The 14128-nt window shown below is 44.3% G+C and overlaps 1 protein-coding gene across 3 annotated transcripts in view; it reads left to right on the top strand.

The window, feature by feature from the left end:
- Positions 1 to 4204: 4204 nt before the first annotated feature.
- LOC8038470 overlaps positions 4205 to 14128 on the top strand; it is a 215804-nt gene continuing 205880 nt past the window's right edge. For all 3 annotated transcript variants that reach the window (XM_042287120.1, XM_042287121.1, XM_042287122.1), the window contains exon 1: positions 4205 to 4393. In XM_042287120.1, coding sequence (XP_042143054.1) covers positions 4366 to 4393 — 28 coding nt within the window. In that variant the 5' untranslated portion in view covers positions 4205 to 4365. The remainder of the gene's footprint in view (positions 4394 to 14128) is intronic.

Here is a 14128-nt window from a genome sequence, read left to right as displayed (position 1 = left end):
TCCTTTGCCGCAACGGGTTATTTGCGTGTGTTTGGTTATCTTTTGCCGCGAGCTGGTGCCAGGGCTCTGCTCGGCGCTGCTAAATTACCCAAGCACCAAGGAGTATGCAGCGAGGGTAGTTCCGCGCGCTGCACGTGCTGGCGTCTGCAATATACTTCGTTTCACCTTATGTTGTACCGCAGCGAAGGCTAGAAGCGCGAGCTCATAGCGTTGGCAGCTGCCCTTAATGCGCGAGAGCTTGTGCCACCGAGATGTACCCTAGAGCAAGGAGCTCGCGTTTGCAGCCTTTCCTGCGATGAAATCGACTATAGCAACTGTTCTAAACCAAAAGTCTAAAACAAATTGCATCTTGAAGGGCCGCTTGTCAACATCTTATTTTGGTTATTTACTTCGAATCTTTTAAAGAGGGAAGGCGAGCGCGTGCGGCGCGTAGACTTAGATTTCCAGTATTCTTTTTGATGATCCGTTAATTTAGCACTATGTCTCTCGTTCTGTTTTCCTCACGCTCTGTGTAGTGCATCTTAAACTTCAACAGGCTCTGAGAAAGTTGCATTTCTACTGCAACCGTAGAAGATGGCACCCACAAGTAAGATGTCCACGGAGCGCTCACGCACTTACCTTGCACGACACAGGGCAGCTTCGTGTCATCCAGTACACAGTTTGTCATGTTTACACAGTTTCTCCACACTAACGCATCGAATTATCTGTTTCTACCGTTGCCAAGCTAGTACGACAAAGAGGCGACTTATATATATATATATATATATATATATATATATATATATATATATATATATATATATATATATATATGGGTGATTTCATCTCAAATCGGGCAGGCTAAAAGGGTCTAATTTTTTATTTTCACGAAAAAAATATATGTTTTGGGGGTATTTGTCAAATGAAGGAGGGCGCAAACCGCATGTTCTCCCGATTTTTTGTTCTCGAGTTACGAGCCGTAGAAGCCGCAGTGGCAGAAACTAGTGTTTTTGCCTGCCGTCGCAGGTCGCGTGTTTGACACCCTCTGCTGACGCTATTGTTTTCTCTACACCCTTTTAACATTTCCCCCTCATTTAATAGATGTTATAAAAATACCTTGATGTATTCAAATATTTTTAGGAATTTGATTGTTTTCTAAAACACATGTCAAACTCGTCACTCCGGTCGCTTTTCGGTCAAATTTGACAGGTCATTACTTTGTCTGTACTTAAGGTAAATTTTCTTTCTTTGGCTCTACAGAAAGCCCAAAGCAAGCCCATTATAGATATAATAATATCATTATGATCTGTCGACTAGCCGCTCCGCTACCTTCACGTAAACGTTGTAAGAACGTTGTAAGAACGTTGTTTCACGTAATAAAATCAGTTGTTAGTAGCGCACTGTGCTGTCTGTTTCTCGCCTCTTTGTCCCTGTTTTTTGAGCGCTAAAATGTATTCCAAATTCCAAAACCAACTAGCCCAACAATCGACTCTAAAGAAATAACAAATGTTGAAAGTTTGAGGTCGATTTTCTAAAAACCCCATTTTTGTAAATTTTTATTTTTTAAACTCTTTTAGACATATTAATCTACTACAAGAAAAAACAGTCTAGAAATGTAATATTTTGGTTGTATGTCCTCTGTTTGAACCGCAATCGCGTGAAATGTGTGAACATTTGTTATTTTTCACAATGTTTACGTGAAGGTAGCGGAGCGGCTACTCGGCAGATAATAATGCTATTATTATATCTATACTGGGCTTGCTTTGGGCTTTCTGTAGAGCCAAAGAAAGAAAATTTATCTTAAGTACAGACAAAGTAATGACCTGTCAAAGTTGACCAAAAATCGACCTGAGTGGCGAGTTTGACATTTTGTTTAGAAAACAATCAAACTATTAGAGATATTTGAGTACGTGAAGGTATTTTTATAGTACCTATTAAACGAGGAGGAAAAGTTAAAATGGTGTAAAAAAACACTAGCGCCAGCAGATTCTGTCAAACACGCGACCTGCGACGGCAGGCAAAAACACTAGTTTCTGCCACTGCGGCTTCTACGCTTCGTAACTCGAGAACAAAAAATCTGAGGAACATGCGGTTTGCGCTTTCATTCATTTGAGAAATGCCCCTAAAACATATATTTTTTTCGTGAAAATTAAAAACTGGACCCTTTCAGCCTGCCCGATATGGGAGGTTTCATCTCAAATCGGGCAGACTACAAAAGTCTGATTTTTAATTTTCACGAAAAAAAATATATGTTTTGGGGTCATTTATCAAATGAAGGAGGGCGCAAACCGCATGTTACCTTGATTTTTTGTTCGTCAGTTACGAAGCGCAGAAGCCGCAGTGGCAGAAACTAGTGTTTTTGCCTGCCGTCGGAGGTCGCGTGTTTGACACCCTCTGCTGGCGCTATTGTTTTTTCTACACCCTTTTAACTTTTCACCCTCATTTAATAGGTATTATAAAGATACCTTGATGTATTCAAATTGTTTTAGGAATTTGATTGTTTTCTAAAAAGCATGTCAAACTCGTCACTCCGGTCGCTTTTCGGTCAAATTTGACAGGTCATTACTTTGTCTGACATTAAGGTAAATTTTCCTTCTTGGGCTCTACAGAAAGCCCAAAGCAAGCCCATTATAGATATAATAATATCATTATTATCTGCGAAGTAGCCAGTCCGCTACCTTCACGTAAACGTTGTGAAAAATAACAAATGTTCACACATTTCACGCGATTGCGGCTCAAACAGAGGACATACAACCAAAATATTACAATTCTAGACTGTTTTTTCTTGTAGTCGACTAATATGTCTAAAAGAATTTAACAAATAAAAATTTACAAAAATGGGGTTTTTGAGAAAATCGACCTCAAACGTTCATCATTTGTTATTTCTTACAACGTTTACGTGAAGGTAGCGGAGCGGCTAGTCGACAGATCATAATGATATCATTATATCTATAATGGGCTTGCTTTGGGCTTTCTGTAGAGTCAAAGAAAGAAAATTTACCTTAAGTACAGACAAAGTAATGACCTGTCAAATTTGACCGAAAGCGACCGGAGTGACGAGTTTGACATGTGTTTTAGAAAACAATCAAATTCCTAAAAATATTTGAATACATCAAGGTATCTTTATAGTACCTATTAAATGAGGGGGAAAAGTTAAAAGGGTGTAGAGGAAACAATAGCGTCAGCAGACGGTGTCAAACACGCGACCTGCGACGGCAGGCAAAAACACTAGTTTCTGCCACTGCGGCTTCTACGGCTCGTAACTCGAGAACAAAAAATCGGGAGAACATGCGGTTTGCGCCCTCCTTCATTAGACAAATACCCCCAAAACATATATTTTTTTCGTGAAAATAAAAAATGAGACCCTCTTAGCCTGCCCGATTTGAGATGAAATCACCCATATATATATATATATATATATATATATATATATATATATATATATATATATATATATATATATATATATATATATATATATATATTCGTATTGCGTCTTTTGTACGCTGTATCTATTTTTCTAAAGGTCTCAAGATTGACTAGGACTCATCGGAAGCACACGGCTAAAATTCCGCTTCAATGTCCGTCTCTTCCGCAAATCCTAAAGGAAGACGTGGGGGTCAGGTAACACCAGGAAGGTTCAAAATCGGCTGCCACTCGCATCCAAGAAAAATGAAAAGATAGGGACCCAAATAAGTTCAGGATCGGCGGTTTGGTGGCTGCCATTTGCGAACGATTAAAGGCAGATGCTATCAGGAAAACCCGTAATACGTGAGCGAGAAGACAAGCACCACTTGTCTGGAGGGAAAGAAGATCAACGTCCCGACCAATAGGAGACGGAGCTTCACACTTTCAATCCGAGCTGTCCAGCCGTGGCACGGTGGTCCCTGACCTGGCGTCTGGAGGTCACTGAGGTGACGGCTAGTGAGGCGCGGCGGCAGGCGTACCCTCACGTGCGCCACTATCTCGAAACATACAAGGTGCGAGAGTCAATACGGCCGTCGAGATTGACGCGAGGTGTGTCCGGCGCGTTGCCCCCGCTCATTGTGGCGGCGCGGATAGCCCCATTGGCGGGTCCTGCTGGCCGGTGCAGCGAGCAGATGGCCACCGGCTACGAAGCGGCAAGCGGGGGCAGCGGTGCTCTGGGGCCGGCTGCAGAACGAGCGAGTGCTGCCTCCTGGCTTCCTTCCCTCGCCCGGCGCACGCTGCCTCCGCGTCGCGCCTTTCTCGCTCCTTCTTGCAGAAGACCGCGCCGCGGCACGCTCGAGAAAACAGTGTCTCCGAGCTCCGCGACGGAGAGAATTGCTCTCGCACCCGCTGTCTTGACACCCGCCGGCGCTCTTGGGATGCAGTTACGGATGTAGAGAGCGCTTCATCGGTTGCACCATGGCCCTCTTCTGGATCTGGCTCTGCGGTGAGTTGGCCCTCCACGCCCCGCTGCGAAGCTCCCGATTCCCCAGAAAACTTGACTGCTTCCGATCGTCACAACTCGCCACTGTAGTGACACGCGGTGCGAGTCGTCGCAGTTTGGAACTAGCAACCTAGATCCAGGCTGCGCAATTTCGGGGGCCTCCCGCTGGGCCGACTTCTCGCGTTTGCTGGGCGCCGCTCGCTCCGGGAGCCTCCGCGTCTCGAGCGACTGACCGCGAGGCAAACTGGGCTTTTGGCGCTCAACTGCTCTCCGGAGATATTGACACAACGCTCACTCGACCTGTTTTTCTGTGCGCAACCGTGTCCTTGATGCGCCGCGAATTACTCTCATCTAGAATGGGGTTGTAGCGGCGTGATTGCGGCAAGTGGTACCCTGGTTAGGACAAACCGAATCGAAACTTCATTGGACCGATTGGCACGAAGATTAATATAATTACTTCGATTCAGTTACTTCTTTAAGTAATTTTCTAACAAGAATTAGAACTTTATTCGGGAGTATTTCAGCTAGCAGTTTAATAGTTTTCTGAAGCGATTTGACTACGACTAATAATGTCAGCTCCGTTAAGGTCAGTTTCGTTGTTTTCAAGTTTCGCGGTATGAGTTTTCAAATTTCGCGCCCTGAAAACTGACGTATCACATGGCGCATAAAAGCAATACTCTCGCATAGGCAAAAAAAAAAAAAAAAAAGAAATCAACGGCAGCAGTTTTTATATTTAGAATTTAATACGGAGTAAAATTAAAATTTTTACCTGGCAGGCAGCGTAGGCGTAAGTAATGTAAGAAAACTATTATGGGCTTTCTCTAGAGAAATCTCGCACTTAATTTATGGAGCCCGTAATGCAGGTACCATAGTGTTCATTTCGAAGACCTGTAAATTAACAGCAGCCAACACTATTCCACACTGAGACTTGGAAAGAGAATCGCCAAGGTGGAAAGCTGTTTAGACGGAACCTGAGCTGCCTTCGGGTCACAGGTGTCCAGTGTTCTTGTATATCAAGTGAACTTCAAACGTTATTCGGATAACAGAATTTGAGGTTCAATAAAATAATGTTGTTACGAGGTATAACATGCTTTTACCTCTAGCGGTTGTAACTGAATTCCACTCGTTGTCTTGAACATGTAGTACAGGTTTATGTTGCTGTCATTACAAGTGATACTACCCATTACGTGTACCAAGAATACTTTCGAAAAAGACGGTCAACTAATTGTGTGTTTATCTCGAGCAATACCTAAAGGTATAACGGCGTTGGTGCGTTTGTTTGCTCTCGCATTATTTATGCGCAGCACGTTTAATCCAAACGAGTATCTTTTTCGTAATTTAGAACGAAATCATCGATCATATCGAATCGTGTCTCTGGCCAAAAAACCCGGGCGTCGAGAAGCGTACTCCATGCGGCAGGCGGCGACCTTTCGTTGCCACCGCGATTCTAACCGACCGACTAAGAAGACGCCACGTGGCGGATGGAAGAGGTTGTCCCCTCTCGGAAGTGTTCTTTGTCCCTCACTCGAGACAAGCCCGCAAGTATCCCGGACGTCTGATGTTCAGGCGGGAGCTATACACAGAAAACAATTGCTAGTAAGCAACCTCGCACTAACTCGAGCAACGAGCGAACAACCATTCATCCCAAGACGCCCCCCCCCCCCCCCCCCAACGTCCACCTACACTCTAAAAAAAGCCTGTGAGTCTGCTTTCCCGCACAACACTGGAACAGCCAATCACCGCAACTTACGGAGGCAGCTCAGCGAATGACAATGCCGAAACATACGTTTAGACCAAAAAACGCAGTCTGAGTTGTGACATTAAGTAATGCAAGCGTGACGTTTTGCATTGCTTAATGTCACAACTCAGACTGCGTGTTTTCGTCTAAACGTATGTTTCGGCATTGTCATTCGCTGAGCTGCCTCCGTAAGTTGCGGTGATTGGCTCTCCAAGTGTTGTGCGTGAAAGTAGATGCACAAAGTTTTTTTAGAGTGTACACCAAAGTTCCGAACTACTGATTAGCGCTACGCGGCCAATCAGACTGTTCTATATTAGCCGACACTGAAGAACTCCAATCGGAAAGCGAGAAGCCTGAAGATGATACACCCTGCGTTTCTGAAGCTGTCAGTGGCTGTTGCTCGTGAACCACGTGAACGACGAGGTCTACCCCTCTTTATCTTGTTATCATAGTGAAAAAGAAAGAAAAAAACAGACCAGGAGGAAAGTATATTGTATTCTCTCCGTTTTCAAAGAGTCTTGATTCTCGAGACAGAATCGAAGTGGCCTGGCGAATGTGCTTAGGATGGTACGAGAGAAGAGAACAAAATTAAATCTCTCGCAATTACCCAAGATGTTACATACACTCTCAATCAGATTCTGGTTATTTCGCCTCTTGCAGGTCTTGTAAGTAAGCTAAACGTTTCTCCGGCTATAAACGGCCTGCTTAATGGCCACCTATAACCGGGAGAAATTTTAGCGTGCCCTGCCTACGCTATGTAGCCTAAACCCCCAGCGCTGTTCTAGCATCCCAATTGAGCGGAGGGTGATGAAGGAAGTGCAAATTGCAACAGGCGGCAGAGACGCCACAGAAAAGCTAAGACCGCATAATGAAAAACGCAAAATGAGGTATCTTGACATGCTTTTAATTTTTTTTTCTTTTTTTGTTAGCCACATATTAAAAAAAAGCTCCTCACAAATTTTTTTTTCTTGATGTCCACATTATTAAGTATAAACATGGTATGCATGCATATACAACGGAAAATAACCAAAGGTGAAAAACACTTTTAAACTTCCTTGTCGAGTTCCCCCAGTCGGCATTTAGGCTGTTCTCCATTTCCTGGTCGTTACGTTCTTAACGGGTGGTGCTCACTCCAGGAATGTCATGCGTCGGGGCCACGGGCGAAGGAACATCAATTCTAACCACCAGTAAGGCACTGCATAGGTTAACTTAGTAGATTAGAATTGCGTTGCTTCATTTATTACGTTAACGAAACTAGATATGTTAATGATAACCTCTGACGTTCTATCGCGAAATTCTACTGTGAATCTAGCCTCTCCCTGATAGTACTTCTTTTCTATTCAATAGCGTTTTTTTTTTGTTTTTTGTTTTTTTTTTCATATTTCGGGGCATTACGCGCGGAGGCATCATCATAATGTTGAAAAGATTACTGGGAAGGGGAAGTGCCGATCACTTGCGTTAGACCTAATACAAACCATATACACTCTAAACAAAGTCCGTGCGTCTACTTTCACGCACAACACTCGGAGAGCCAATCAGCCCAACTTTTGGAGCAGCTCAGCGAATGACGATGCCGAAACATATGTTTAGACCAGAAAACGCAGTCTGAGTTGTGACATTAAGCAATGCAAAACGTCACGCTTGCATTGCTTAATGTCACAACTCACTCTGCGTTTTTTGGTCTAAACAGATGTTTCGGTACCGTCATTTGCTGAGCTGCCTCCGAAGGTTGCGCTGATTGATTCTCCGAGCGTTGTGCGTGAAAGTAAACGCACATACTTTTTTAGAGTGTAATAAAAATCAGCAAATCATGGCCCACCTCCACAATGTGGTCATAGGATTGCAACACTCTGAGATTGTCTGGAAACCGTTGACAGCCTTACAATATGCGAGGGGTGATAAAAAACGTTTTGCAACTCGCATATATAGAAAACTACCAGGGCTTTGAAAAAAAGAATATTTTTCAACATCATCCCCCTCCACACTAAGGCACTTCTCCCATTTGCATTAAAAAACTTTTGATAGCGCGCAAAAAAACAAATATTTTCTTTCTGCTCGTTAAGCCGCTGCTCTCTGGCAGTTCGCAGTGCACTCAAGTCATCGAACCTTCTTTTTAGATGTTTTTTTTTCAGATTTGGGAATAAACGAAAGTCACTAGGGGCGAGATCAGGACTGTATGGTGAGTGGTCAAGCTCTTCGAAAACACATTCTCGAATGACAGCCTGAGCAACGCGAGACTTGTGAACTTGGGCGTTGTCATGCAGGAGGAAAACGCCTCTTGTCACCAATCCTCGTCGTTTTTCCACTTTGGCCTCACGCAGTTTGCGGAGAACGTTGGCATAATATTTGCCTGTTTTTGTCCCGCTGTTTTTCAGATAATCAATGATTCTTTTTGGCGTCCCAAAAAACTGTCGCCATCACTGTCTTCCCCGAGCGTTGCGTCTTGAACTTCTTCCGGAGGGAAGGGGGGGGAGGGGACCCCGAATGCCACTACTTCATAGACTGTTGTTTTGTTTCGGGGTCCCACTGGTAAAGCCACGTCTCATGCCCAGTCACAAGGCGGGCGAGAAAATCTTTCGGGTCGCTTTCATAGGTGCTCAAATGCTCCCTTAACGAAGGCAAGCGGTGCTGCCGATCCTGCATAGAGAGGTTCCGTGGCACCCATCGTGCCGAGACCTTCGACATACCGAAAACGTCGTAGATGATTGTGAAAGCACTGCCATACGAAATATCCAATTCTGTAGCAACTTCGGACACCTTAATTCGGCGATTTTTCATGATGAAGCTCTCTGCTCGGGCTGAATTATCTAAATCGGTTGAAGTGCTGGGCCGCCCTGAAATGGGGTCGTCTTGGACGCCCACACGACCGCGTTTATACTCGTTGAACTAAAGAGTTACTGTAGCATATGAAGGGCATTCATCGCAATACACATTCACCATTCTACTGTGAATTTCCTTGGCGGAACTCCCTTCTTTGCACAAAAACTTCATCACGCTCCGGTACTCAAGCTTGAAATTGGGGAAGGGCGCCATGTTTAACTGACTGGTGCAGACCAAAAGCGGAACCGCCAGTCTTGATATTATGAACTTGTTTGTCTAGAGAGATGAGCTAACCAAGGTTATAAAGACATCACTGTCAGACGTTTGGTTAGAGCCGAGTTGCAAAACTTTCCCATCACCCCGTACTCCACAATCATCTGAGAAATATTTTGGAGGCTGATAACTCAATTTGCAGCAGCATACTGCAACGGTGGAAAACTCAGTCGAAAGGAAACGCGGAATTCGCATTGTATCGGCGTTAGCGTGTTGCAATACTATGACGCCTGATCCCGCTGCCTCACATTACAATTCAGAAATATTTTGGTTACCCCGCTACGACTCGACCGCCAAGATTGTGGCTGCAAAGCAGCAATCATGCTCGGCTTCACTTTGTACAATTAAGACGATACAAGAGAAATAAATAATAATATTATTATGGATTTAATGCATTCATATTTTTTCTTTATTTGCTTTTTCTTTCATGTTAATTGCCCCCTAGAAGGATTCTTAAGAGTCAATAAATGAAGAGGTTCATTCATTAACAACACCGTTCACTAACGCCTTAGCTTGCCAATAGACTAACAATAACTTAATGAGCGAGTGCTCCTTCATCGGTTTCACCCAACTCTTAAGTGTAGGAATATATAGTAAAGCAATTGTATTTCAATAGGTACTGCCTTGTTTCGTCTACCGCATAAACTGGAATACAGGTTGAACCGGAATATAGATCGACCCCCTAATATACAAGTTGCAAAAAGCGCAAAAAGTTTTTAAGGCAAGAAAATATAACCTTACCTTGGTAACGAAACTGGCCAAGTATACGGACGGGTGATAAACGTGGCACATTTATTTAATTGCTTCGCACGAAATAAAACAGGAAGTGTGCGAGCGTTACTACTGAGATTCTTCAGAACCTTCGTCCGACGACAAGTTCATTAAAGCAATTCAAAGGGACGATGCCGTCCATTTGAATTGCGTCCTCAAGAGCCCGGAGGCGCGAGCGACCTCGACGACTTTTGTACGGATGCACTGCGACGTCACAGGTAGCGATCTGGCGTGCAGATCCGGAATTAAATTTGCCACCTTTGTTTCCAATTCGGGGTACACCGCAGTCCTTCCATGAAATGAAGTTTTCTTAGCCTTGCTGCACGCCGCCAGTTTTTGTCTATCGCCTCGCCAATAGCGTATGCTTCCGAACTCTCGCTGTGCTGCAAGATTCCCGTGGAGCTCTGCATAGGCGATTGTCTTCTTCTTGAAGGCTACCGTGAACTCTCTTCTACTTCCGTTCTTTATCACCCCGGGAGCGGCAACTGTAGATGTCACACACCAAAGAGCACGAGTGAAAGTGAATCGTGAGCATCGCGACAAGTGGACGAGTGGTAGGCGATTGCAAAGAAAAACAAGATGGCGGCTTCACCCACCTAATGTTGCGAGATTTTTTTTTTTTCGTTAATCACTGTTGTATAAAACGAGGGTCGACTTTTTCAGGCCCATTTTCACAAATAAATTCGACCTATATTCCGGTTTATACAGCATATTTTTACTAAGAGAAAAATGTTCACAAATTTTCTTGTAGTACAGCGCAGTCCGAGTTGTGACACTAGGCACGCAAGTGTGACGTTTTGCATTGCTTAATGTCACAACTCAGACTGCGTTTTTTGGTCTAAACATATGTTTCGGCATCGTCGTTCGTTGAGCTGCCTACGTCAGTTGCTGTGATTGGCTCTCCAAGTGTTTTGCGGGAAAGTCGACGCACGGGCTTTTTTTAGAGTGGACGTTTGCCTGTCTTCTTGACGGTTCCCCAACCTTAATTTGAGATGCTCCGATAAATCATTGGAACTTCGCTCACAGTATACTTTTACTGATATTATCTGTGTATACACTAACCGCATCAAAGGTACCACCTTCCCGAAATGTATACACCTTGCTGAAATAAAGTAACTAGATACCGTTGCTCGTTACTGGCTTAAAGAGTAACTAAATGCGTTGCTCGTTACTCCGATCCAAGAAGAGCGCGTTACCTCAGCTTGAAAGTAACGTGTTTTTTTTTTTTTTCTCGGTACACCGAATGTGTTGTTTTTACGAAGCGGTAGCCCCTTCCAATTTGTATCGTCGTTAATTATTTCTTGTTTTTAACGCGTTCATTCAGGGATAAGTGAGGCTATGTTGATATGTCGTGCGCACATTTTATGGTCTATCTCATATTTTCACATCGTGCAAAATACAGGCTCGAGCTGGGATATTGGATGGGTATACTTGTGTTGTAAGCGTTCCCCTCCAGAGGGAGCTAAATACTGCCACTCGTTACTTTGTCAAAAAGTAACGGAATACGTAACTTGTTCCTTCTCTTAAAAAGTAACTAAACCGCTACTTCGGAACAAAAAAAATATAGCTAGGTACAAGTAACGCGTTACACGTAACGTGTTACAAGTCTGCCCCTTACCAATACTTGTTGGATCTACGAGAGTATTATAACGTCACTATGTTCCCAACGGTCGGTATCGCAAACTGGGGTACAATCCGACAGCTCTCAACAATGCTCTAGACAAAATTATTGACAAACTCACTCATGTGACGACATATTTCCATCGCGTAACACGATTAGTATTTCCATATATTGTGCGAGGTGTTTTACAACACGCGATGCACTGTAGGACAGAGAACGTATAAAAGCTCGGGAAGGGTAGGAAAATGCAGAAACGTTGAACAACACGTGACTTTATTCCCAAAAATTCTGAACAGCTCACCAGAAAGTTGTGACGAGAGCTTTGTGCTAAGACAAAACCTATCAGAAAACTTACAACTCATTGTGGCACACATATACGCATTCACCGGCTATCCTATCCACTTCGTGCGATTGCTTTGTCAAGAGGAGTTCCAAAATGAATAGCTGCGGAATAATTTTATAGACAACAAAATGAGCTCAAGCAGGGTTGCTAAAACTAGAGGCCCCGCGCGTGACACAGTTCTCATGACCAACATAGGCGGTAAAATTCCGTAATCGTTGCTTCCAAGTTTTGGTAAAAGCCGCAGTATACCATACCACGTGTGTCCTTGCTCAACAGTTCATTTTATCTGATTTTTCTTCCTTGGATATTTAAATTACCGTTTTCTACTTTCATGTGAAATAAAATCCCTCTTTAAATTAACTCGCTGACGGTTTTGCACCAGCGGAAAATGGCAAGGTTCAGAGCCCTCCTAAGCCGAGGTGAGACCCCATGGAATTAGCTTTCTTCCGGGTTGTCGGCCCCACTTGGAGCATTGGGACGCTCACTGAAACAATACTTATTCGGCGCGGAATCCAGCAAGGGTCTTGCTGTGGAAAGCGGGGCACAGTGAACAGCATTCTGGGTTTGATCATTTCGGTCGAACAGAAACGTGAGCTGGGAAATTATTACTATTGCAGTGCTAAAAGATATTAAGCGAGCGTATTGTATACACACGTGAAGGAAAGAAACGAGTGTGTTCCGCAGGTCCAACGATGCAGCGAAAAGAAGAGCAACCTGGCGGCCAAATAGCGAAACAGGAGAACAACGATCATGTGCACTTGGTTGGAGTCGCAAAAACATTTATATTTACGTGAGCCCACTAATAAAAGGCATGCTTGAAAACATGTTGTGCACTCTGAATTCTGGACATGCGAGACGTCAATGTAGATGCGCGGCGCGGATGGCATGTTTATATGGTACCTGTTACTTGCTCAGATCGCGGTGACTGTTGGGCTCTACAGAAACTGGGACTTGCAGGCTGTAGACATTGCAGTCATGCCCTTCTAATTTCCTTCGGGTGTATGGGCTGCCGGCGCCTTGTGTATTCTGCCTGGCAGGGGTCGACAAGCGGTGGGCCCCCGGTAATTTATTAAAAAAGCCCCTCCTTCCCCTATCCAATCCACACACAGACACACACACACACACACACAAGCACGCGCACGCATACATACGCACGCAAGCACGCACACAGTCCAGGACTAATGGCACAATAATTATAGTTGGCTGCAAATCTGTTGTAATCGTGCGTATTACAATTGAAATGGCAAGCCAAGGTGATTGGTAGGCACTATACACTAGCTAATGCATTGGCAACCAATATTTAAGGTCGTCCTATCTAGCACACATTTTGTTCGGAGTCTCGTTTTTACCATTCCCAATTTGAAATTTCTGTTCAACTCAAAGGCTTACAATTGGACTTCTGACCTAGCGATAGGTTAGAATTAAGCAAAAATTTCGAAGTCCGCACTATAAAGAACAATTGTATGCTAACCGTCGATGTTTTTTAGGTTGTCTGGGTCTTTGGAGTTTCAAAGTAGAACTATGTATTGCTCTGCGAGAATTATGGACGCAGAACCTTGGCTTCAAGACACTCGCAAAATACAGCATGCAGCGCTGAACATAGCCCTCGGGGCAATGAGCAGGACGCACCTCGGTCGGCTGCTAGTCAGTGCGGCTGACGCCTAAAAAGGGCAACTTTGGGAAGGCCATAACACAGACCGTTTGAACACGAGCCCTACTTCACAGTTTGGAACGGCGCTTGGAGATTCAAGCTCGAGGCCATCGGGTCCAATGATCGCAGCCGCGGCCGTAACTTGCCAAAATTTCCCATAACTTGGCGGCACCTGTCAAGCCAATCTTTCGTTTGTCGGTGGGTATAGTAGTTCACAGTGCATATTATCTTATTTTCGGATGCTGGTGACTATTAGCCTCTGCGCTCACTGCCAGCCCATTGCTCGTTCCGGACGTTCCTTGGGCAGAATGAAATGGGCTCGAGTTGCTAGCACGGGAGAGAACATGATCTCGTTCTTCCTGACCTCCTCCCCCGGAAAAGCCCGCAGATACGCTAACAGCACTCAGACGACGAGTGTAAATCTGTTTCTGTAATCGAACACCGGGCGAGTATCTTTCGACGCACTCCGAGGAAGGTTATGAAAAAGACGCAAGGCCGAAAGAAGAATCTCGCTGCTTCAT

This window comes from Ixodes scapularis, unplaced genomic scaffold (genome assembly GCF_016920785.2).
Source record: "Ixodes scapularis isolate PalLabHiFi unplaced genomic scaffold, ASM1692078v2 PGA_scaffold9__187_contigs__length_104089568, whole genome shotgun sequence".
Lineage (NCBI taxonomy): Eukaryota > Metazoa > Arthropoda > Arachnida > Ixodida > Ixodidae > Ixodes > Ixodes scapularis.
The sequence above is the reverse complement of the archived record's forward strand: the minus strand, read 5'-3'. Positions and strand labels throughout refer to the sequence as shown.